Source organism: Caenorhabditis remanei, chromosome IV, assembly GCF_010183535.1.
Source record: "Caenorhabditis remanei strain PX506 chromosome IV, whole genome shotgun sequence".
In the NCBI taxonomy this organism is placed as follows: domain Eukaryota; kingdom Metazoa; phylum Nematoda; class Chromadorea; order Rhabditida; family Rhabditidae; genus Caenorhabditis; species Caenorhabditis remanei.
The window spans coordinates 16222781-16247112 of NC_071331.1; the positions used below are offsets into that span (position 1 = coordinate 16222781).

Consider the following 24332-nt stretch of genomic DNA (forward strand, 5'->3'; position numbering starts at 1 on the left):
GGGGTACTGCTTCTGCTTCATTCATCCTTCTTCTCCTTGTTTTTCCAATTCAGAAGCGGACTCAGATTCTAGATGAATATACCACGTCACGATCTTTTTGAATTGAAGGAGAAAAGAATCGAAACGAGTAAAAAAAGAGGAAAGAATCCCTCGAAAAGGAAGAAGAAAAGGGAAGAAGAAGAAGGAGGACATCGGTATATAATTAGATAGATGGTGAAGGAGGCGGCAAGATTGAATTGAGATTTCCGAAGTAGATGTGCACAATTGACTGGAAATTTTGGGGATTTTGAATACGAGAATACTGTATATCTATCTGGAAAATAAGAAATCGTCTACTAGGAGTTTTCGGGGACGACTGATATGGGTAATCTTGACGTATTTTAAAGTTTTCGGTGTCAAAACGAACCGATCCAGCAGTTCGTTGTTTCAGTAAAGCAACACAAGTTCCAGGTTTATCGTTGAAATACGAGATCGGAAATATATGGGCAAGGGAATTTATTTCAGAATCCACAAATTTTCAGCTTATGAGCTATCATCGAAAAGCCCAATCCTATGTATAGACATCACTCAAGAATACTTTAAATCGGTCTAGTGTGCATGCTGAAAAGGTTTTACAGTAATTCTGTCAATGTAAATCAAGTTGAACATTTACTTTTTTTGGAATTGAATCAGCACATATTCGTTGGGGAAATCGAGGAGAGTAAAATATTTTTTAAAGTATTTTGGCGGATACTGTACGATTGATTAGTTCTTGATCAGACTTAGATAACTCTCACCCAGATAACCACTTCAGAACCAAAATCCACATAAAATTATAAAAAATTGAGATCGAACAAGAAAAAGGAAGAAGATGTTGCTCGGAAGAGATCGTAAAAACAGAAAAACATGACACCAAAACGTGAAAGGCGTGAACAAATTGTGTCCGTGTCCGAGAAGCTTTTGGCTTCTTTTCCGAGGGAGTTTCCCCTCTTTTCTCCCTGGAGACCGTTTGCTTGTGAGCCTTTTTTGCCCATCTCGTGTATACATCATTCGAGTTTTTTGGCGCTCTCCTCGCTCTGAGAATGAGCTTCGGAATAGTAGAAAATGAAGAAAAGAAGAAAAATGGAAGAAAGAAGAAGAAGAAGTCAATCCATTTGACACCAGAAGACACGTACAATTGAAGTGAAGATTCAGATGAAGAGCTTCGTTTTTGTCGACGAAAACGAGAAAAACGGAATTACGTTTTCGTTTTTTTTCACGCGCACAAACCAACTCGCTGTCCGAAATCGAGTTATTCCGTTGCTTCTTCTTCTTCTTTCTCCGAAATTCTGTTGCGCCTCGACGAGCACTTTGTCCTTCTCTTTCGGTGACTTTGACGTCTTCAACCTTTATGCAAATCAGTCAAAAACCGCAATGCAGACGATTCGAATTTGAGCGGTGAAAAACGGATGAAAGGGAATAAACCCGAGACTACATATGTGAATGAATACGAAAATTGTAGAGAAGCGAAAAAACGGAAAATGCAGAAAATAAGAATTCGAGACAAGCAAAAAGTGCTGTAGTTGGGAGAGACAGCTTATGAAATGTTAATGGTTTTTTTTCTAAAGAAATCCGATTCATTTAAGAATTTGGATTCAAGAAAAAGAAAAAAGAAGCAAAAAGAAGCAAAGTTCAAAACTACTGAAATCGGGAAATCATCTCGATTCTGAGAATCGATACCTATAATTTCAGGCATTTTTTTGTTCTTTTTCGGGGGGATCATTCAATTTTTGTCACAAGAATTTTATAATCACCTCGAAACCACTGATACAGTATACATCCTCGACGTCACGAAACATTATTATTATTTCTCTTCATAAAGGTCGTTCCTATCTGTCTCTTCCGGGAAGTTTGAGCCTATCCCTCGATGTTTCTCCGTCCAAGCTACAAAGTGAATGTTATGTATCTTCTACGGGTGGTACAAGCTTGATGACTGTTAAAGCTTCTTCAATCGAAAACAATTTTGAAACTCTTTATGTGACTTCACTGGCCCCAAATGTTTTTTCTCTCACTAGGGAAGTCTTTGGAGACGCCACTTTCAAACGACCTATAAATTTGGTCATAGGTATTTTCGACCACGGGGAGCCCATTTCTGCAGTCAAAACCTGCTAAATATCTCTGTGAGCCGAGATATGAGCTCTCAAACTTTTCATGTGGATAAGCTTTTTCACGTGGAATTCCAAATCGACAAGTAGTATACGCAAGATATTATCATTTTTGCATCGTACGAGCACAGGTTAACCGTTGGAAAACTCAAACGGAGCCGTGCGGCAGCTTATAAACCACCGATTTGAAATACCACGTGAAAAAGCTTATCCACATGAAAAGTTTGAGAGCTCATAACTCGGCTCACAGAGACATTTAGCAGGTTTTGACTGCAGAAATGGACTCCCCGTGGTCGAAAATACCTATGACCAAATTTACAAGTCGTTTGAAAGTGGCGTCTCCAAAGACTTCCCTTGTCAGATAGTTATCAAAATTTTCAGCCTTCTCTCTCGTAGGTACCAGTCCCTCTTTCCATCTTCATTATGTTCCAGTCACAATAAATTCCCACTCACGTATTCACCCATCTTATCACATTCCCTTATCACCTGAATATTCTCTTTGGTTATGCTCTTCTTATCAAACGTTAAAACGATCCGATATTTGTTTTCCGTCTTCTTAACGTCTTCAAGTGACTTTATTTGTTCCGTTTATTAATAAATGATCTATATTTCTGGGTTTCTACTAGTTATACGTTTTTCTATTTTGTTTTGTCTTGATGTTGATGTGATAAGGTACGGTAGTTCATTCGTCGATAAAAATATAATTTTTAGATTTTCAGTGTCGAAAATCCCATTTTTAATGCAAAACATTGTGATCAAGTTCAAATAAGAGAAGGAAAGAATTACGATCCACTCATTGATCATTTGATTGAAGATGAATGTAGATATCCAGTTAGACAGAATACTTTAGAGAGAAATTTTAATGAAATTATGTATGGAAACAGAAAAAATGAAAGCGTTCATGAGAGAATTAGAATGATTGTAGTGCAAGGATTCATTGACTGGGAGGTAATGAACATTTTGAATAATTTGATAGAAATAATTAATTTTATTCCAGAAGTTCAAAAATGATCATCTGGAAGTGCCAAAAGAATTCTCTATGTTTGATGGATATCTCTTCGTTGAAGATATCAATCCAATGTGTTCAAAGGATGAATCTTTATTTCTTCGAATATGTTTCTCGAAGAATCCAACAAGACGTTTTGGAAAACCTGATGTGGTAAAAGACGCTTTTTTCAATATCTCTTATGTCCCTCTTAATGGTAATATTTTCAGTTTCCAACTTCCGATGGAACACTGTTTCAGTTCATTGTAGAAGATAGACTATTATCAACATCCAATTGTGTTATTTCGGTATGAAAATCCTTTTTTGAAGTAACTCTTCTCATCTTGATAATTATAGAAAACATTCGGAAGATGCACTTCTAAACCAATGTCAATAGTATTCAAACTGCAACAAAAAAGAGAATCATCGTCTGAAACATCTCCTACTACATCTCATGCTCCATGGACATTACTTGGAATGGTATTTTGCGAATTTTCACGATTCGATTGTTCATGAATTCTTTTCAGATATTCGCATTGTTTATTTTCGCATTTCTAATTTCAATTTGCATCTTCTTGTATTACAAATCTCGCAACCGTGAAAATGTTGAAGAAACTGACATACATGTGAAAGATCATCAGCTGAAAAACAGTCTCCCGAAGCAGGAACTTCATCTAGACTTCGATTTCATTGATGATTCAATTACTTTCGATATTTAACTATTTTTTGTTAAATTTATTGAACAAAAATACCAAAAAACAACAGTAATTAACAAAAACAAGCAAACAAAAACACAAAGCATGAAAACAGTTGGAATTATTCAGAGAAAGCTTTCACGACCGGCTCGTATTTGGTAAGATCAATGACCCGAATTAAATCAGCAGTAGTTCCGCCGACGGATAACACAGCAGCTACGTCTGGATTAAACTGGGCACAATGAAGCTCTCCGATTGTGAGCTTCTCTGAATGAACTTTTTCGATACCTCCGTTTGAGTCTTCTACTTTCCATACGTTCATCATCTGAATTAATGTTTATTGCGGATTTCAATGAAATTAACACTCACTTCGTCTTCTCCAACAGTCACCAAAAGTCCTCTTGTAATTGCTGACATTGTGAGACCTCCAATTGGTCCATCGTGAGCGACTCCTTCCCAAATACACTCTCCTGGTTTTCTCAAGTCCAAATGACGCAATCTTCCATCATCAGAAGAAACAAAAACAGTGAATGGATTGAAATGATTCCAGAGAACTTTTTCGATTTGTCCATCAAACTTCCATGCAGCGGATGCATTTCCAGTAGTATCCCGACAGTCGACAACTTGAACATGTCCTTTCATTGTTCCCAGTAACAAGAATGTTGACTCATTTGGATGCCATCTAACAGTTTGAACTTCTCCTCCACGATCAGGAATTATTTGTGCTGGCTTGGCCTCATCTAAATCCCAAAGAACAACAGTTTTGTCGGCTCCACCACTGGCGAGTACGTGGGGTGTTAGTTTGTTCCAAGCGAGCGAGATTACAGCATCCGTATGGCCTTGAGCACTGTTATCCCTCTTTTTTCTGCCACCTTTCGACTTCTTCTCTTTTTTACCAAGGGTCAAGAATGGACTCGCTGTGTTCATGATATCGAGATCCCAGATATGAATTTCAGAGTTCATCGTTCCTACAGCAATCAAGTTTCCTTTTCCAGTTTCTTCATTTCCAGGATCGTGTTGAACGGGCTCAATACAGAGAGGAGGAGCATCCAGGATGTAGTCATGATGGCAGAACCAATCACTATCTGCCTCGTTATACACGTAGCATTCTAGCGTATAGTCTCCCTAAAGTATTAATAATAATAAGTACAAAATATTTTTATTTTCTTGAAGTATAACCATCAAATTTCAGAAACTCTTAAGGCAACTAACTTTATCAATCTTGGCGACAGCAACCATGTTGTCGTCTTTTCGCACCATAATCTCTTCTTTTTCCTCCTCCTCATCAGAATCAACTTGCTCCGTCACGTAAGGATCCTCTTTGTTGGTTGAATACATGGCAATACCTTTCATACCATCTTCACCTGCTTCTTCATCAGTCTCTTTCTCGTTGTATCCTTGCATATACTTTTTCTCGAACTCTGATTCTTCATCCTTCATTTCGACATCTTTTCCACGGATTCCTTTCGGTTTTTCATGATCGGATTCTTCCTCTCCATCTTCACCATCTGTATCATTATCAGTTGATTCGGGAATGGCTCCCTCAATAAGTTTTTTCAGTTCTTCGTCGTTCAACTTGATTTTGTCTGGAATTTCCTTCGCAACTCCTCGTTGGATCCAGGAGAGATCCGACACCATCAAAACACCCTCCATTTCTGAATAGCTGGAATTTGTCGATGTCCAAATGACATTATAAAGCGAGATATAATTCCGACGATAAAACGATAATGAAATATAAACACTTGATTAACCATAAAGTGATAATGTTTTATTAATATTGTCTTGATGGAAGATTTTCATACGGGATTTCTACGAGCTTGATAGCAGACACGAGAATATTTCCTTGATCATCGGGAATTACATTATACAAATGAAGAAATACATTGAAGATATCAATATTCACAGGAAAACCGAGCCAGTCCGCCAGTAACTTCGAAGGAAGTCTAGCTACTGACGTCCTGAAAGCTACTGATATTATTCGCATCGCCGATTGTCGAAGCGTGAAAACACTATCAGATAACGAATAACGGAGCAGTGAATCGAGAGATTTGAACTGACAGAAAAATCGATAGTAGTTATTAGAATAAAAAGATGAGCATATGCTTCGAATCAAGTTGAATGTATCTTGTGACAGTTTTGGCCGAAAAATAAATAATTCATGTAATAACGTCGGTTTACGATGCAGTTGTCTGAAGAAGAAAGCAGCAGATATCAACGAATTAGGAGTAATGTCTCCTGACGATTTGATTTCGTCATGCCATCTGAAAAAGTAACGTTTTGCTTTTATCTAAAATTACCAAATAACTCACCGGCCAAAGCATTCTTCCAGCTGAAAATCATGCAACTTCGGATTATAGCTAGGTACGACCATCATTTTGCAAAGCCCATCAGTCTCAATGTAGAACGGCAGCATTTTCTGAAATCCAAGTTTAAACTGCTGGAGATATTTCCTGTCCAACCTCCATAAGAATGACTGTGCTCTTTCCGTCCAAGTTTTGCATTACCATATCCTGCCTTACTGAACGAAGTCGATCAGAAACAAATGAGAAGATGGAGGAGAACTGATTGGAGGACGCTTCTTGCCGCCTGTCTGATTTCATTGTTTGGTTCGATACAATATTATTTCTATTATTTTGTAGTACCGCTAAACTACCATAGCCGGTGTAAACTAAACCGTGTATGGCCCTTGTAAAGTACTCTAATATTCATTTATTTTGCACACTTTCTGGACGCCATCATCCAGAAAACTGACTGAAGATGCGTGAAAACAAGGTGCGACTATACCTATTCTGATGAAGAATAAATGTATTGTGAAAAATCAAACTCACTTCCAAGTGCATAGTATAATTCCAATAGATAGTCCACTGTACGCATCAAGACTGGAAACGGTCTCAATAAATCGGGTTTATTGTATTTGTGTGTGTCAGCAGCTGATCGCGAGTATTCTTTCACCATTTTCTGAGGATCTGCCACGTATTTGGATCGGGGCCCATTTCGAGAGGAAGCCGTTGCTTCTAATTGATTTATAAGCCCGTTTTTACTGCGGAACTTGACTTCTGTAGATGGGCACATACTCTCACATGTTGCCATACTGAAGTGAGTAAATATGGATTCAAACTAATTCCCACAAAAAAGGTTTTCAAGAAATCAAATAAATATTCCAATTTATTAGATTTAAGTTTTTTCACTACGAAACAGTGAAGCTCGCTATTTATTTTAAATGAGATGAGATATCGATAGAGTCCCTTCACCGCTAACCGTCTGAGGATTTCAAACATAAAACTTCTCGCATGATAATTTATTGAGACTCAAATTACACGCTGAATATAACAAGAATTTATTGGAACAACAAAAACAAGTGACAGATCATTGAGCTGGGATCTCGACCTCTCCATTGGCGATCGACTCAATGATGTCGTGTGGGTGCTGTCCGTCGATGGTGCATCCGACTGATTGAGCGGTTCCTAAAAGAAAATAATCAAAAATTTTCCTTAGAATATTTTCCTACCGAGGATCTCCTTGACGGTTCCTTCGAGTTTCTTGGCCATGGATCTTGGTCTCATGATTCTGGCGATCTTGATAATGGTGTCAATGGTGAGGTCTCCATTGTGCTTCACTGAAATGGTAACGTGCAAACTTTAACTAAGGTGATGAAAACAACCCGTTGGGACGAGACAACACCGAATACCCAGGAAAAATCAAACTCACGGAGCATGAAAATCACTTAGGGTTACCAGTCTTTAAGTCACAAACTTTTACAAACTTATGAAATAAGAGACCAGGGGATGAGAGCATATCGACTCCCGACCCAACGCATGAAATGCGTACCGTTCTTGACCTTCTTGCGGTCACGTGGTGGCTCCTTAAGCTCCTTGACAATGAGCGAAGCAGCAGATGGGACGACATCGATCTTGGCGACACGATTTTGGATGGTCAACTTGCAGGTGACCTTAAGACCCTTCCAGTCTTGGGTGGCCTTGGCGATGTCTTCTCCGATCTTCTTTGGCGACAATCCGAGGGGTCCGACCTTTGGGGCAAGAGCGGATGTGGCTCCGACTTCTCCTCCGACACAACGAAGGTACACTGAAAAATATTTTAGAATATATAAAATAATAAAATCACTACTTAGAAATAAAAATTCAATCATTACTTAGAAATAGAAATAACTTAAAACGAGGACAGCAGCGAAGTTTTCGAATTGTTTCGAAACTGATGCAATTTCATCGATTTTTAAAAACTTGCAATTAAACAAAACTAATAAATAAATCTCGCAGAGCTTATCATTAAATTTGTTAAATTTCGAAACTAGCGCAAATCCGAATGGTTCTCAAACTAAAAAAAATAAATTTGCAATTTCAGTATTTTGATATACTAATTCATCTAACAGCTACTGATTCAGTGCCTAGTATTTATAATTTTTTACAGATTGAGCAACTTACCGATCTTGATCTCAGTTGGGTCGAACTTTGGTGGCATGTTGAGTGACGTCTACCAGGAATACCGGTGGTGACAAAAGTGAGAAAAAAGCAGTCGCGGAGACTTGGCGCGGGGAGGTGGCTACGTATCACAGTGGTAAACGAGTCGCTGCGCAGGGAATATACTCCGTAAACATTCAAATAAACATTCTCAGCAGAGCGCGAGCGCATGGTGCTCCTTAAATCAAATTTGCGCGCGGGAAGACATGTTTTAGCCATTTATACTGGAAAAAGAGACGAACGTTCGCGAACGATGAAGATTTACATTTACTATTATTTTTCAGATCTCTTAGTCAATTTTTTCCCAAAATTTAATGAATTTTTCTACAGAAAAACGCTGATTAGTTACTCCTTTATAAAGATTTGTGGTCTGCGATTTTTGCCAGACTCAATTATCCTAAATATCTTTAAATATTTATCTCCACGTTCTAAAGTTTTTCAGTACAGACAAACGTTTCGTTTTACAGAGAGCAAAATGAACGAAGAGGAGATTGTCTATCAGGGCGAAGACGATTATTATGAGGAATCGGAGATCTATGGCAATTACGAAGAAGACGGAGCTGAATTCATTGAAGTTGATGGACGATTGGTTCCTCATAATCCTGTAAGTTTTTAAAACATTTTCTTTTCATGGCGCTAATTATTCTCGACTGTGTAGTTCAGAGTAGTTAATAAAATATATTTAATGTCATTTATGAGTGACCCCATTGTGTGAAAAATGCTCTCATGAAATCGGTATTCACAGGATCAGCGTAACCGACCAGGGCCCAGTGCTCCTCAACACAGCCGACACGGCGAGGTTAGTGGGAATTTTGGAAATTGGAATTTCTTATTCAACATTTTTCAGACTGCGATCAAAGAAGAACCTCTCGAAAATGCATCTCATCGATTATATATGCCTCCTCCAAGATCTGTTCAACGTAAAGTAAGAAATTAAATTTATATGAAAACTGTCTGACCCGCCCGCAAGCTTTTTCAGCCTGGGCCCAGCTCTGGCGGAACTTACGATCCATTGAGAAACATACCAACTGTACCACCAATGTACTCAAGGCCATCCGCTCACCGTGAGTAACAATCAGCACATTTTATATCCTCAAAAAAAAACATTTCAGCAAGACCAGCAGGCCTTGATATGGGTGGAACAGATCAAAGAAAAGCTTTTAATGAAATGAAGGAACAAGTGAATCAAGTGCGTCTCAAAACAAAAAAGTACGTTTTTTTGTTTTTATATTGCACAAAAAATCTACTATTTCTAGGAAAGTATATGCTCCGGGCCAACGAAAGCCCTGCAATTGCACTAAGTCACAGTGTTTAAAGCTTTACTGTGATTGTTTCGCCAACGGAGAATTCTGTCGAGACTGTAACTGTAAAGACTGTCATAACAATATAGACTATGATAGTCAACGTTCGAAAGCTATTCGTCAATCATTAGAGCGAAATCCGAATGCCTTCAAACCTAAAATTGGTATCGCCCGAGGAGGAACTGCTGACATCGAACGCTTGCATCAAAAAGGATGTCACTGCAAGAAAAGTGGTTGTCTCAAAAACTATTGCGAGTGCTATGAAGCTAAAGTACCATGCACGGATCGATGCAAATGTAAATGTTGTCAGAATACTGAAGCTTACAGAATGACAAGGTTCAAGGTAATATTAAAGATAATACGTTCTACTTTTTATTTCTCAATTTCAGAATTCTGGATCTCTCCCGAGTACTAATGCACTAATGTCTCTCACCAACGCATCAAGTACGGCAACACCAGATTCTGGACCAGGAAGTGTTATGACTGATGAAGCAGGAGATGATTATGATGATATGATGTTACCACAAAAGCCCAAGGCCGAGATGGATCCTAGACGTTTCCCTTGGTATTATATGACTGATGAAGTTGTGGAAGCGGCGACGATGTGTATGGTCGCTCAAGCTGAAGAAGCGGTACGTTTTTTCTCAAAAAAAAAACAAAAAAGCAACAGTATCATGAAACGTTATGTTGACACGTCAATATATATCAGATTTCTTTACAATTGTACTTCTATTTTAAATGTTTTCTTATTTACTGGTGAGCCTTTGAATGACGTTACAGCTGAATGCAAGCTTCTCGGAGAAAATGCAGACCGAAGATGACAAAATTATCAACATGGAGAAACTGGTTCTCCGTGAGTTCGGTCGCTGTCTCGAACAAATGATTACTAATACTACCGAAGCTACAATTGGACTTGAATCTTCAACGACCGAAGCGGGACCGTCGACAAGCTCTTCTTAATCATCTGTCTACAATTTTCCAAATTATTTGTTCTGATTCTACTTGATCTCTATTTACTCTCCATTTTACTAAATTCTGAAATTCACATGCTGCCTTTTTCCAAATTTGTCAAATAAATCATCACGGGACTTTATTCCATTCCCTTTTTTAGACCTAGTGGAATAAACATTTATTGGTTAATGCGAATCTATGTTTTGAGAAAGTTCTCGTCTTTCTATTTATTTGGTCATCCAAAGTCGTAATCAAATAAAATCTCTCGAATTGTTAGAATGTCTGACGAACTTGATGACAACGATCGGAGGTTTTTAGAGTGTGCATTTAATCTGGCACAAGAAGCTCTCGATGGAGATGAAGTTCCAGTAGGATGCGTTTTTGTTGTCGATGGAAAAGAAATAGGAAAAGGCAGGAATCGAGTGAATGAAACGGGCGATCCGACAAGACATGCTGAAATGGTGGCTGTGACAGAAATGTGGAAAAAATATGGGGAAGAATGCAAAGATTTTCTCAGAAGAGCAGTTCTCTACGTTTCATTAGAACCTTGTATTATGTGCTCTTCTGCAATGTATCAACTGGGAATTCGAAAAATGGTGTACGGTGCAGAGAATCCCCGATTCGGTGGTGTAAGAAGCGTCGGAAATGCTGAAAAGTATAGAATGGAAGATAATATTCAAATTGTGTCTAACGTATGGTCAGATAGATCCGTCGCAATGCTTAAATCGTTTTATGAGAAACAGAATCCGTTTGCACCTCCTGAAAAGCGGAAAACTAAAAAACCAAAACAATAAAGTATTCCTTCCTCGAACGATATCGTTTCTTTTAATTCCATAAGGCTCCGAATTGCTGATTGATGTATCTTATTTATTCATATATTCTCACTAAAATTGGTTTCCAGATGTCTCTATCAAGGTTATGGGGAGCCGCAAGGAGTTGTTGTTCTGTCATATCTGTATCGATATCCCCGTTTTCGACATTAGCCGCTCTGCAAAGAAAAACGAGCGTTGTCCATGTACAGATTGTACGACAGTTCTCGAAGGTAAGAATAATTAATTGACGTTCAATGTTACGCTTTATGTTTAACAGAAACCAAATCGTAAAATCGAATCAGCAGACACGAAAAACTATACTTACTATGTTATGAGTCTAGTTATTGTTGCAATCGGATGTACATTCGCTGCTATTCCGGCATATCGCATTTTTTGCGAGCAAACATCTTTTGGAGGTTTAACACAGGTTAGCTTCTTATAAACCACACCACGAACATATTTTCTGTATTACAGGTAGCAAAAGATTTTGATAAGATTGCCAATATGAAAAAATGTGAAGACCGACTCATCAGAGTACAGTTCAATTCAGATGTTCCTTCAAGTATGCGATGGGAGTTCAAACCGCAGCAACACGAGGTGAATAATTCGATCGAAAGTGTTTTTTTCAATTCATTTTTCCAGATTTATGTTCACCCAGGAGAGACTGCACTCGCATTCTATACCGCTCGAAATCCAACAAACAAACCTATTATCGGAATTTCCAGCTATAATTTGACACCGTTTCAAGCTGCATACTATTTCAATAAGATTCAATGCTTCTGCTTCGAAGAACAAATTCTAAACCCTGGCGAACAAGTCGATCTCCCCGTCTTTTTCTACATTGATCCTGATTATGTCAATGATCCGGCGTTAGAGTATCTCGATTCAATTCTGCTCAGTTACACATTTTTTGAGGCAAAATCAGGTCTAAAACTACCTGACCCATTCGATCCGAAAAATCGTCCATCTATTGCTCCATCTCCGGATAAGGTGCCTGAAGCTACAAAATAATGATAAGTTAGCAAGTTACGTGTTTGTAAAGTTAGACGTTTTTAGATTAGGTTGTTTTGTGCTTTATTTTTAATATGATTTTTCTGTTATTTCTGAAATTAAAGAATATATTCTATGAGTTGTTATTGGTAAATTATCTTTTCTGGTACTTCTGCCTCAATTATATCACATTTTATGTTTTTAATTGCAATCAAGGTTGTCTCTTTATTTTTTTAGAATCTCATATCTCTTATTCAAGAATCATGACGAAACAACGTGGTAGAAAAAGGAAGTTCTCCGAATGCAAGGAGAATATGCCTCCAAAAATACGGATCGATCGAACAAAAATCGTTTTGAACGAACAGGATTGGATGCCAGCTGCTGCAACTGAATTTTACAACAGCAAGCATTACGAGAGACTTCGTATGTTTTTTTCTCTTAATTTATTGAATCGTATAATTCAAACGAAAGAAAAATTAGGACGTAATCGAAATTTTGGAAATTGCAATTCGGATTGGTTACAAGTTTCAATTTCAACTGTATAACTTAAGTCGCTAATTCCGTCATCAAGTTTCAGGAAACGAACTGGCATTGGTTGATAATGATATTGTCTTCTTCGGCCCGTTTCGAAAGCTGAAAGAAAATTCTGACGTGAATGGAGTCGAGTTGATCATGCTTGATCGCGAACCGTCGGATCTTCCCGAGATGCAAACATTCATGAAGTGTGGTACGGGACGATATTCATTCTGGAGAGATGAACCGTCTGAAAGGAATCCAGTCGTTATGTTTTTGGATCAACATACTTGTCCTGAAGTGACTGTTGTCGGGAATAAAGTCGAACACGCTATCCACCACCTGTGCATGAGAGTTTCGAAATATCAAGATAATACCAAGGAAATAAAGGAAGCTATCTCAACAATTCTCGACATTCTTGGAGACAACGCCATGAAAGATGAAATTGCTCGTGTCATCAGAAATCGGAAAAGAGAAACTATCGTTGGGATAGTCGGGCCTGGGTTGCTTGTTGGTGAATTACCGAGAGGAGGCTCCCGATATCGAGTTATGGATGATGCTCGTTAGATTTGTTTTAATTTGCGCACCTGAAAACTTATTTATTTCAGAAAATCCGAATATCGAAAGCTTGCTCCGTTGCTTGAAGCATGTTCCATTTCCAAAACAACAAGATACAGTAGTTGACATAATTGACTCTCTCATGGGTGACTTTACGGTTTATAATGATGAAGGGTTCTACGGAAACGGTCTCGAACTCGGACATTTGCTCTTCCTCGCTAATCACAAATCGGTAAAGTAGACGCATATTTTCACATTGACTCAACATATACGATATTGTAGGTCTCCAATCAAGCCCTAATATTATTGCAAACCGCCTATCAGCTCCTCAAACGCAACGATTTTATCACCATTCTCAAGCTCACTCTCGAACTCCGCGATCATTAAAATATTTAAGTAATTTCCCTTCTTTTGATATAAGCCAATTCGTTGATCTCAGTTCCAACTATTCTATTCTGTTCTGTCTTTTAGCTCTGCTGATTATTCCATATATTTTACTATCATTTTTAACCTGTTCAGAATTTCCATGATTAACATTCCTTCGATTCCTTAAATACGTGTTTGTGAAAAAAATGCTGGTTGTTTCGAATAAAAAGCTTCTTCTTGTTCAATAGAGATTCTGCTCCTTTATAAAGCTTCAGTTCCTGCTGGATCAGGAGTGTTGGATTCGCTCTGGGCACTTCCATGAAAATAGACATTTTATTCATATTTAAAAAAACAGAAAGTAATTTACAAAAGATCGCGTTCTTCTTTTGGGAAAATAGTTTCAAGATTAAGAACTCCGATATCGAATGTCTTCTGAGCACGTCCACCAGCCGAGATGTAACTGTTTGGAATACGGAACTTGACTTTTCTTTGTCCCGGAAGAATTCCATCGTCGCAATCATGATAAACCTTGAAGACTGGATCAATGTTGGTCAACTCTCTCTCAGATCCTTCGAGACGGAATGTTCCATCATTGTTAGTGAATCCCTCATCGAGAACATCATCTGGATCTGGTCCATCGTCTTCATCCCAAAGTTTGACTTTGACTCCAGACGCTGGTTTATTTCCACAAACCAATCTTCCGGAGACGGCGACAGACTGAAACAATGAATAGATTCACTTACAGATGTTCGATTTCCTATACCTGTTGTCTCATTGCAATTGCACATCCGAAGATGGCACAGAGGAGAAGAAAAGTGAATTTCATCTGAAAAATACAAAACATGAACTAGGAAACAAACGGGAAACGAGGAAAAAAGTTTGAATGAAAAGAAGAGAAATCTGCCATTAAAAATCAGGACGACAACTGTCAAAAAGGAGGAGTTTCGATAGGGAGAGCAGAAAGCATTCGATGAGTCATTCAATGAACTTGTGTGCCTTTTTAAACTACGATGGATGACAAAACAGATGACGTTATCGTTGAAAAAAAACAATCAGAAATAGAATATTTTAGAGCGGAAATGGATTTATCATCACCATCACATGATTTGAAAATATCAACTTCTGACTGGTAAAAATCAGATAAAAGCACGGTGCGAAGAGAACAATCGAATAGTTTTGTTTAGTTTTCGTGACTTTTGAACAATCAAGTATCTCATTTCTATTCTTTTGAGAGTATTTAAATGGTTACGAGAGAGAGAATGTTAGATTCAATGTCCGAAAAGATTCATTTCTATAATAGTCTTCTGGAAAGTCCTTTTTGAAAATTGTGTACAGTAAACAGTTAAAACTGAAATAGAAAACAATTACCTTTTAGTTCAAATTGAAATAATATTTATATGTAAACAGGAAAACAAATTGTTCAACCGTGACATATTCTCGCACTTTCCATGAAAAAGTTGATCTTTTGGATGAAAATAATTTCATGAATCACGAACGAAAGATTAACTTTTTTGGGTTGACCGGTCTACTTCCCACTTTTCATTTCTGTGTTGGGGACTCTTGATTTGATGCTTCAATTGCATTCAGGTATAATTACTTTTGATTTTCTTTTCTCATTATATTGAAATCTATTAGTTGTTATCCCGGTGTACGTGTCAGTCTATACATCTGAACTCATTTCTGATCATTCTGTGCTCTTGGTCTTTCTCCTTCCTATTAGCTGTCAATCAGAAAAGACATTTCACTTTATCAGTTGTTGTCCGACTCAACGATGTTTTTTGTTCGAATAATGCTTCTTCTTCTTTTTCTTCTTCTGATAACAAATATATTGACACCGAATGATAAGAAACAACTGTCAACAATTCTCTCTTCGAATCATAAACACTTCCCTGAGAAGAGCTCATTTTCTTTTTTCTCACTTCATTCTGTCGGTCAGATCTTTCCTTGTCTCAAATATTTCTTAATTTCAGATTATATCATGAGACCATTTCTTCTCCTTATTCTACTCATTGGAGTTGTTGCTGCAATGAGAGATCAATCGATTGCAGTCAAAGGAAAACTAATTTGTGGTCCAAAACCAGCGAGTCAAGTACGAGTTAAACTGTGGGAAGAGGATTCTGGACCGGATCCAGATGACCTTCTTGACCAAGGATATACTGATGGAAATGGAGAGTTCAATTTGAAAGGAGGAACTGCCGAATTGACCGATATTGACCCAGTTTTCAAAGTTTATCACGCCTGCGATGATAGCAAACTGAAGGTAAAAATTGAAAAAGATTTCTAATCACAGTTTCATATAATTTCAGCCAGGACTCCGCAAGATTCGTTTCAAACTTCCAAAGTCATACATCACCAGTGGAAAAGTTCCAAAGAAGACATTTGACATCGGAACTCTTAATTTGGAAACTATTTTCGCAGAGGAAGAAAGAGAGATCCTTCCAAAATAAATCTGATATCTCGAACTTTGTATTTTTAATTGCAAATAAAGTTTTCTGTTTTTCTCCGGCGTTGAAACTACATACAGTCTTTGGATCAGGACGATTTGAGAATAGAATGATGGCAGATGTTCGTGTCAGAATCGTCATTAAAATGAAGATTTTATCAAGTCAAAATCTAGAATGAAATGTTCAAAAAATCATATCTCACCACACCCTAACTGATCCAAAAACCTATCAACTAATACTCAAATCTCGAGAGATTTAAATTGAAACTAGTTCTTGATCTCTCTGATCTTTTTCTCTTACTTCCGATCTTTTCAACCGTGAAACTTTTACTAGTTCCTGATTCGTTAAAAACCAGAAATCAATAAGTTTTGTTTCTCTTTTCAAATTTTCCCTCAAAAAATCCGATTGAATCTTATTCGCGGATACAAATGAAGATGAAGGGCTCAGATAAAAACCGGAGAGACTTGCTGTCTCCAAACACAAAAATCCTTCTTCTTCCTTTTCCCTTTTGCTTCTATTCGATTCACTGTCGTCACAGTTTAGATTTCCACGAATTTGTTTCATTTCATTCAAAAAACCAACAAGAAGATGAGGGTCGTCAAATCAGCTGCTGGAAGGAGGTATTTTTAAGAAAACAATAGTTTAGGAATTTAAAAACCAGTTTCGATATAACGTTACCAATTAGTATATGAGTAAATTATCTTCTCTAGAGGGAAAAACTGTGCTTTTATTTTCTGGATTTTTCATCTGTATCTTACTAGATTCTTCGAGAAATTAAAATTCTAATGTTCGTAGTTTTGATCCAAACGGGTGATCTCAATGTTCGGATTCTCAACCGTTTATCGACAAAGTTTGAAAAGTTTAGTCCCATTCATATCCCTATTTTCAGCATGATAACATTTGTTTTCGCTACCGTATTCTGTTCGTTGATGGCTAAAATCATGGTGACTCGATACTTTTTCGATTATCCAGTTGTTATTTTGATGATGCAATCAGCTGCAACTCTCTTTGTTATTGAAGTTGCCAGGTAGAAAACGTTTCATTCTTTCCTATTTTGGAAATCATGGATTTCAGAGTTCTCGGAATCTTGAAGGTTGCTCCATACTGTTTCGAGAAGGGACGTCATATTGTGATTCCTTCAATACTTTATACTATTTCTCAATGGATTACTGTAGCTTCATTCGAAGGAATCGCTATGCCTAACTTTGATTCAGTGAAGAGATTCACTCCAATTCTGATTCTCATTGGTTTGGCTGCTCGTTGTCGACAACAAAAAGTAGATCAAAATAGAACATTTATCATAATTGGACTGTCGATTGCTTCTGCATTTGCAGGTAAGAAACAGCCGAATTAGAGGATACATAAATTGAATTTTTCAGTAAATCTTGACTTTTCAATCGACAGATATTCATTGATGTACGGAATGGTTGGAGCAGTTTTACAAGCAGCCGCACTTATTCTTTTCGAAGAACATCTTCAAACTTATAATGTAAGACACCGCAGAAAATAATTCAAGTAAAGAGTATGTGTGTTTTCAGTACACAGAAGTTCTCTACATGCATTCATTTAACTCTCTCGTTTTCTATCTCCTCGCTGATATGGTTCGAGTATGTTTCTTCCATCTCCAAATATCACTTTTTCACATTTTCCATTATTCAGGACGAACTTCGTGACGCTTTTATGTATATGATCACGTCTGCTCATCCACTTTTCATTATTGTCTTCGGTAATTTAATTAGTTTTCATCTAGAGTCAACTCTAACTTTCCAGCCATCTCAATGCTCTCCGGAGTCCTTTTTCATTTCACTGCTTTCTCTTGTCTCGAGAAAAATGGATCATTGAACATGCAAATTGTTTCAAATATCCGTGCAGTTGCTGAGACTTTCTTCGCTTATTATCTTTCGATTTATCTCTTTTATGATGTTTATCCAGGAGTCTTGAATTGGTTAGTAGATTAACAAGAATCATAAAACACCTATGAACATTTTCAGGGCATTCCTTGCTATAACATTGGCTGCTGCCAGAGCTCTTTACAGTCGAGACAGTGAACCAGAGATTGTGAAAGGACCATGGATGACAAAGGCTTAATTAATAATTTGTATTCTATTTCCAATAATAAATTGTTTGGTTTTTATATTGCTCGCTATTCAGTAAATCTCTTATTGGTTGACATCCTAAAAATGGTATTTCTTCGAGAATGAATCACAATTAAAATCGAAATTCAGTGAATTTTCCCTGTTCATTTTTTTCAGAAAACCAAATATGAAGAAGCCTAAAAATGCCGGAATGCTTTCCCAATTTTTTCTGTAGGTTACTTCAAAAAATAATCCTTTTAATATCTGAAACTGTTGTTCCAGAATAGCATCCTGGTTTGCGATCACACTTGTCTCCGGAGTAATGTATCGAATGGTTTTAGTGGCGACAAATTTCGAATTTCCTTGTATGATCCTACTCTGTCAATCAATTGCTTGCTTGTTTTTCATTCAAGTCTCCAAATTATTATTTCCGGATTTATGCAAGTCGTGGAGTACTTCGATTGATCTAAAGGCACTTCCTGTTTCAATATTTCTCACAATTTCCTTATTTTTAGACCTTTTTGGATACTATCAGGTAAGTCTAATTCATCGAATCAATTTGAATTGATGGAAGAAATACAGTTTCTTTGAAGGAAACTGGATGCTCAAAACTGATCGAATACCTTGCTGCTCCCACTATCGCCATTATTCTTCTGAGATCTTCAATCAGTCAACGACCCAAATTCGGAAAGAAAATTCCATTGATTCTATCTTGTTTTTCTGTTATTTTCACATATATGACAAGTAGGTTTACTTTTTAAGGATAATGGCTGCTTCAGAGAAAGATTGAAGTGTGTTTCGTCTTTTGAATTCAGATTACTGTTCAGTTACTGAAAGAAAATATTAGATAAATCTATAGAATCCGGAGTTATCTGTTTTCAACTCAAAATTCCACCAAAGAACATTATTTAGCTGAGGCAAATGTTTAATTTTCAGTAAACGTAACTGAGTTAACACCCGATGGAATGCTATTTGGAACAATGATTCTTGTCTTCAATGTCTCGACTTTCTTCACTTTAAGAAGTTATCTGAAAAGGTTTCTATAAAACTTGTGTAAATCTTCTAACGCCTTCTTTTTCAGAAACTCAATATCTCAATTTCTATTCTCCCATTTCTCTTTTTTAACGGTTATTCTCTTCGTTTATGAGCTTTACCAAGTAAGTTTCAAATTTTAATTCATTCCAAAATCTCCTCTTTTTCAGCATGATATTCACCGTCTGTATCTGTACATTCATCTCTGGCAACTTCCAAATTTCTATTCAGTTCTTTTCACATACGTATTCCTTTTTTCAATTTCTCTCGTCTCTCTGTGCCACGTCATCACTCAATTCGATCTTTCACTGATTGCTGCTTCTTTGAATACAAAGAATGCGTGGCAATTCGTCATAACTAACTTCTTTTTTCGAAATGTTGTATTCAAGCCATATTATGATCTGAATCCCTCAATGTGTGTTAATGCACTTTCTTCGTTTGTTGTGACTCTTACCAAATTTTGGATTGATTTCAAAAATAGAAGTTCCCAGATTTATTGACTAGAATAAAAAAGAAAATGCTAAAGCGTCGTAATTTAATCCTAGAAGCCTTTGCTTTGTGGAGGCGTTTGAATTCGTGTGGATGTGTTGGAAAGAAAAAAAATGAACAAAATAATTTATAGACTAAAAAATGGCAAATCGAATCGGGAAAATAACAACGGGAAAGTGGTTGAAGAGTGACTAGAAGTTTTTGAGAAAGTGATTTCCCTAAGTGAGACAAATGCAATAAATAAGTAAATATTTGACTGTAAACCTGAAAAAAGTTATTGCTAAAATCGGAATGCATGTACATAAAAAATCCTAATTAAATAAAAGTTACAATCTACATATTTTTTGGTCTAGGTGGAATTACAGGTCTGGGTGGGGGTGGGGGTGCTTTTCTCATAGGAACTGCTGGAGGTCCAGGTCCAACAGAAGCTCCACGTGTTGGTGGAAGAGGAATTGTTGGAGGAGGAGGAGCCGGAGAGGATTGGGTGAAAGGGTTGAAGAGGCAAGCTTGTTGAGGCGTTTTATTGTTGTTTGATTGTGGTGGCGTTGGACGAGTAGTTGGTGGAGCAAGAGGAGGCACATGCTCATACCAAGAGCTATTGGCAAGAGATGCAGATGAAGCACGGGTTGGCATTGAAGTGGATAAAACATCTTGTCGTTCTGTTGGCCATTCCAGATTTGCCATACTGATTGCTTCACTTCTTGCAGACGGAGGACGAGGCCTATCAGGTGCAGATCCAGTTAGAGTCATATTCATTACACTGATTGAATCTTCATCTTCGTCTGAAATTTGGAAGATCTATTAAAACTAGTTCAAATCAAAATAATTACCAGCAAATTCAAAAACAGCGCCGTCAGCTCCTCCAATTAAAGTTTCTTCATCAGGGGATACTTCGAACGATTCCAAATCAAAATCAGAAAGATGAGGTTTCAATGCATATGCCCAATCAGGAGATCGCAGTTTGACTGATATCTGATCTGTGCCAATTTTCAATCCATCCATACTCAATGCTGCCAAAGCCATCTCTCCACTATTCAGAACAATCCATAAATCACCGTTATCAAATTTGCTCAACTGAACCATTGCTCCAAGTTCTTTCAATTTCTCATGAATTGGAGGGAACATTTGTGGTGGGAACCGTTGTTTTCCGACAATATTCACAACAATTGTTCCATCTGGAGGACCCATAGATCTGAAATTTCGAGTTTAGAAAAAAACTGAATTTCATCAACTAACTCGACAACATCCTCGATAAGTTCTACACATTTCTTCCCATCAACTTTGAATGTTTCAACTTTGAAAACTGCTCCAACTGGCCGGTGATCAGAAGTTTTTAATTCTGACCGATCGTAGCTGAGCAATAAAGTTTTTCCTTTCTTTCGTTGATCTTTCCAAAGAACTCGATCAGTCCATGCAGGTGCACGACACTTTTCACTTGTATCATAATCATCACTAAATGTATCATATTTATATGTTGGCGCAAAACAGAGTTGACCTTCATTGAAACCAGCGAATGTCTGAAAATCAAAGTCTTTTTATGGTTGAAACTAGACTTTGTTATTACCTGTCCGAGAGCCTTTTGCTGAGTCAGTTGATCATGTTCCACAAGTTTCGATAAATCCCCATTCCTGACAGCTGTTTTGACTTCTTCTCCAGACAAACTGATTCTATAATTGAAATCTCCAAACCAAAAGATGACATCGTGAGAATCTATTTCTCTTCCTAATGGAAATCGAATCTTTTTGAGTGTCGTTGCAAAGTCTTCGTTTCTATCTTTCACTTCGTTTTGACCAGCGGCGAAATGAGAGCAAATGAAACAAATTGATGTTGAGAAGACGACGATTCGAAATGCAACAGATCCTTTATTTCCTGTTGCTCCGCCCATTCCAGTTTTCACAGACGCTACAGCGAAGTCTTTGAGATATGGTGAGATTTTGGGACGAGCAAATAAGAAAAGACAAACTCCGACGAGTTGTTCTGATCCAATTAGCACAAATGGAGCTTTCTCAGCCAACGTCTTTCGAATACTTTCACACCACATTCTCTGATTTGTTGTGCTTGCTTTTACCATATTACTCGCATTCAAATCTACGAGCTCCTCAACTCCAATCGCCACGATATCAGCTAGTTGTTCTTCTTCAACAGATACCAAACGGGTCATGGAATTCGCGAAAATCCAATGAGATAGACTGGACTCGTTACGGAATGCCACGTTGTGAATATTCTTTCCTCCATTAACATTCCAAGTGCCAACAAAGATCTTGATGGATTGTGGCTCAGCAATTTCGGGACTTCGTTCAACTAACTGTGAGACGGCATCAGCGTATTCTGAAATATGTGGATTGTTGAGAGCCGACGACATATATCAGAAAAGTGAAATAAAGATCTCAACACCGACAATACAAACTAATATTCAATCAACCACAACATTCAAAGCTTACCATGATAGTAATAGCTTTCTAAAAAGATGTTAAGTAGAAAAGAGATTGGTAGAAGATGTTAGATAATCACAAACCTTGAATTAAACTTGGTGGTAGAATATTGCATGCTCTATCAAAAAGACGAGGATCATACGCTGCTCCTGTTAGAAATAGATCGAATGATTCTTGTTTTGCACCGTCCATCAAGTTGTTTTGAATTGTTCTTGCCAATGATCTCGATGCATCCTTCAATTTGCTCTTCCCATCCAATGCACCAGTTCCCGCATATATCGTACTGCATTGATCTCCATTTTTCTGCCATAAATCTTTCAGAATCTCCTCCACACGTTGCTCTACGTTTACTTTTCCAGCATTTAAGTTAAGAAAAGCTACTTGATCATGAGACATTTGGAGTCCAATCGCAGTTTGAACAGAATTCGTTCGATCCAAACAATCAAGACAATTTGTTCGTATCACCCCAGATTGTCTTTTGACTATATCATTTCCCATTGAGTAGAAAAACCCATGTCTCTCCATATGTGGGGCCATTTTCTTTTTCAAATGCATAATCGCCTCTTTTGATAGCTTCATTTGAGCATGATAGTCGAAGTCGATAAAATCAACGAGTGGAGCGAAATGGGAATTCTTATGCTGCGTCTTGAATGCATCACTGAGCACTCGCTCTCCTTCTTTTCTACCCAATAAATTGACAATTGCGAATTCTCCGTATCGATGTTTAAGTTGAGATAAGTGTCTGGAAAAGAGTTGTTCCATTTCTAATCTCAAAAAGTTGTTTACCTATGATAAGCAGGAAGACTAGTTTCGAAAGCTCTTAACTTGACTTTATGAGATCCAACATTCACTCCCGGCTGCTCCCAAAATAATGGAATGGATCCACGAATTTGAAGCAGTGAGCACTCTTTCTCATCGAAAAGAAGCAACTGCTCAGTCTCCACGAAATTGGCTACATTTCCAAGATAATTGGCGCCTCGTACGTTGAAACGAGTGCCGACTCTTTCACAACTCAATCTGGATATAAGAGCAACACGACCTGTATTTGCACCCACATAAACCACACGGACTAGGACTGATCTGAAAATAAATAAATAAAAATTGAGTCTACATTTGTAAAGCATACCCGGCCATGCATTTCAACAACCAGTTATCCGTATCTATTCCATATCGTTGAAATGAGAAATGAAGACTTCTATTCCAGAAGAATCTTGCATCACTGCCATCATGAGAATCACGGTGTTGAGCAGACCGTGTGAGATCATAAGATTGAAGTGAAGAGAAATAAAACATTTGTGATGAGAGTAAACGTTGAAGCTGGAATAACACAAATGACACTCCGGTCAAAAAACGTTCGACTTACATCAACAATTCTAGAATCAACATTCTCCACTGATCCAAACGTTCGTAATGAAATGAACTCGACATTCGTGATTTTGAGTATATCAGCTCCATAAAGTTGACCAACAGAAAGAACTCCTGTCACTGCTACAAGGACAGATTCATCTTTGGTGATTGCGAGTACTCCGAGTATTCCATATGCGTCCACTATTTTCTGATAAGATCTTCTTTCTACTTCCGTTGAGTCAGAATCTTGAATAAAAATAGTTAGTCATTAATTCAAATACTTCATTAATAATTAATGTTAACTAAGCATTTTTGTCTTCTTTTGATTTTCAGAATACGGTAGATTGCAAAAATAGAAAGAAAGCTTTGAGCATGATCTTCTAATCCGTTTCAGTAGATACAATCTCACCTAAAGTTGCAATTGCTCCTCCCTGGAAAAGGAGAGATCCGTCAAGTCCATTCTTCTCAACAAGGATCGACGGCTGGAAACGTGCATCATTCCGCCGCCATATCCGAATGCCTCGGACTGACATCTTCAAGAAATACTCATGAATTCAAGTTGCCAAGATGGCTGAGGAAGGTCATAGACTTAGAACAAAAAACGATAGACTAGTGAAAAGAACCTCAGTGGTGGTGGTGCGAATAGAATAACGGGTCTCAGTGCGCGGATGGCAGACGAAATAAGACTAGAATTTGGGAGATTCAGAGAAAAGAAAGAGACGCAGAGAAGGGAATATATTGACG

General features: G+C 37.6%; 10 protein-coding genes across 10 annotated transcripts; 6 read left to right on the forward strand and 4 right to left on the reverse strand.

Annotated features, from left to right (window-relative positions):
- Nucleotides 1–3038: 3038 nt before the first annotated feature.
- GCK72_014515 (uncharacterized protein) lies at nucleotides 3039–3827 on the forward strand (the record flags this gene model as incomplete). The annotated part of the gene is made up of 5 exons (XM_003108099.2): nucleotides 3039–3071; nucleotides 3121–3282; nucleotides 3339–3416; nucleotides 3466–3588; nucleotides 3636–3827. 5 exons carry the CDS (start codon nucleotides 3039–3041, stop codon nucleotides 3825–3827), a joined length of 588 nt encoding a protein of 195 aa, XP_003108147.2.
- Nucleotides 3828–3924: 97 nt separating this feature from the next.
- Nucleotides 3925–6893, reverse strand: GCK72_014516 (uncharacterized protein; the record flags this gene model as incomplete). Its single annotated transcript, XM_053730322.1, has 7 exons — nucleotides 3925–4128; nucleotides 4173–4928; nucleotides 5016–5458; nucleotides 5982–6064; nucleotides 6113–6219; nucleotides 6263–6321; nucleotides 6632–6893. The coding sequence occupies 7 exons, from the start codon at nucleotides 6891–6893 to the stop codon at nucleotides 3925–3927; spliced, it is 1914 nt and encodes a 637-aa protein (XP_053585094.1).
- Nucleotides 6894–7169: 276 nt separating this feature from the next.
- On the reverse strand, nucleotides 7170–8279 carry GCK72_014517 (uncharacterized protein; the record flags this gene model as incomplete). Its single annotated transcript, XM_003108337.2, has 4 exons — nucleotides 7170–7267; nucleotides 7312–7419; nucleotides 7632–7886; nucleotides 8243–8279. The coding sequence occupies 4 exons, from the start codon at nucleotides 8277–8279 to the stop codon at nucleotides 7170–7172; spliced, it is 498 nt and encodes a 165-aa protein (XP_003108385.1).
- Nucleotides 8280–8753: 474 nt separating this feature from the next.
- GCK72_014518 (uncharacterized protein) lies at nucleotides 8754–10539 on the forward strand (the record flags this gene model as incomplete). Its single annotated transcript, XM_053730323.1, has 8 exons — nucleotides 8754–8882; nucleotides 9024–9077; nucleotides 9126–9203; nucleotides 9258–9342; nucleotides 9391–9487; nucleotides 9535–9922; nucleotides 9969–10211; nucleotides 10360–10539. The coding sequence occupies 8 exons, from the start codon at nucleotides 8754–8756 to the stop codon at nucleotides 10537–10539; spliced, it is 1254 nt and encodes a 417-aa protein (XP_053585095.1).
- A 269-nt stretch (nucleotides 10540–10808) lies between these two features.
- GCK72_014519 (uncharacterized protein) lies at nucleotides 10809–12353 on the forward strand (the record flags this gene model as incomplete). Its single annotated transcript, XM_053730324.1, has 5 exons — nucleotides 10809–11222; nucleotides 11432–11572; nucleotides 11620–11769; nucleotides 11817–11939; nucleotides 11985–12353. The coding sequence occupies 5 exons, from the start codon at nucleotides 10809–10811 to the stop codon at nucleotides 12351–12353; spliced, it is 1197 nt and encodes a 398-aa protein (XP_053585096.1).
- A 242-nt stretch (nucleotides 12354–12595) lies between these two features.
- Nucleotides 12596–13790, forward strand: GCK72_014520 (uncharacterized protein; the record flags this gene model as incomplete). Its single annotated transcript, XM_003108346.2, has 4 exons — nucleotides 12596–12755; nucleotides 12910–13407; nucleotides 13454–13635; nucleotides 13686–13790. The coding sequence occupies 4 exons, from the start codon at nucleotides 12596–12598 to the stop codon at nucleotides 13788–13790; spliced, it is 945 nt and encodes a 314-aa protein (XP_003108394.2).
- Nucleotides 13791–14132: 342 nt separating this feature from the next.
- Nucleotides 14133–16354, reverse strand: GCK72_014521 (uncharacterized protein; the record flags this gene model as incomplete). The annotated part of the gene is made up of 3 exons (XM_003108050.2): nucleotides 14133–14486; nucleotides 14533–14595; nucleotides 16292–16354. 3 exons carry the CDS (start codon nucleotides 16352–16354, stop codon nucleotides 14133–14135), a joined length of 480 nt encoding a protein of 159 aa, XP_003108098.2.
- Nucleotides 15748–16216, forward strand: GCK72_014522 (uncharacterized protein; the record flags this gene model as incomplete). The annotated part of the gene is made up of 2 exons (XM_003108281.2): nucleotides 15748–16029; nucleotides 16076–16216. 2 exons carry the CDS (start codon nucleotides 15748–15750, stop codon nucleotides 16214–16216), a joined length of 423 nt encoding a protein of 140 aa, XP_003108329.2.
- Nucleotides 16355–17103: 749 nt separating the features above from the next.
- On the forward strand, nucleotides 17104–18301 carry GCK72_014523 (uncharacterized protein; the record flags this gene model as incomplete). Its single annotated transcript, XM_003088332.2, has 7 exons — nucleotides 17104–17240; nucleotides 17288–17547; nucleotides 17593–17702; nucleotides 17752–17820; nucleotides 17873–17939; nucleotides 17984–18158; nucleotides 18205–18301. The coding sequence occupies 7 exons, from the start codon at nucleotides 17104–17106 to the stop codon at nucleotides 18299–18301; spliced, it is 915 nt and encodes a 304-aa protein (XP_003088380.2).
- A 1841-nt stretch (nucleotides 18302–20142) lies between these two features.
- On the reverse strand, nucleotides 20143–24121 carry GCK72_014524 (uncharacterized protein; the record flags this gene model as incomplete). Its single annotated transcript, XM_053730325.1, has 9 exons — nucleotides 20143–20591; nucleotides 20640–21001; nucleotides 21046–21326; nucleotides 21374–22137; nucleotides 22325–22983; nucleotides 23028–23321; nucleotides 23368–23558; nucleotides 23605–23834; nucleotides 23998–24121. The coding sequence occupies 9 exons, from the start codon at nucleotides 24119–24121 to the stop codon at nucleotides 20143–20145; spliced, it is 3354 nt and encodes a 1117-aa protein (XP_053585097.1).
- Between the last annotated feature and the right edge of the window lie 211 nt (nucleotides 24122–24332).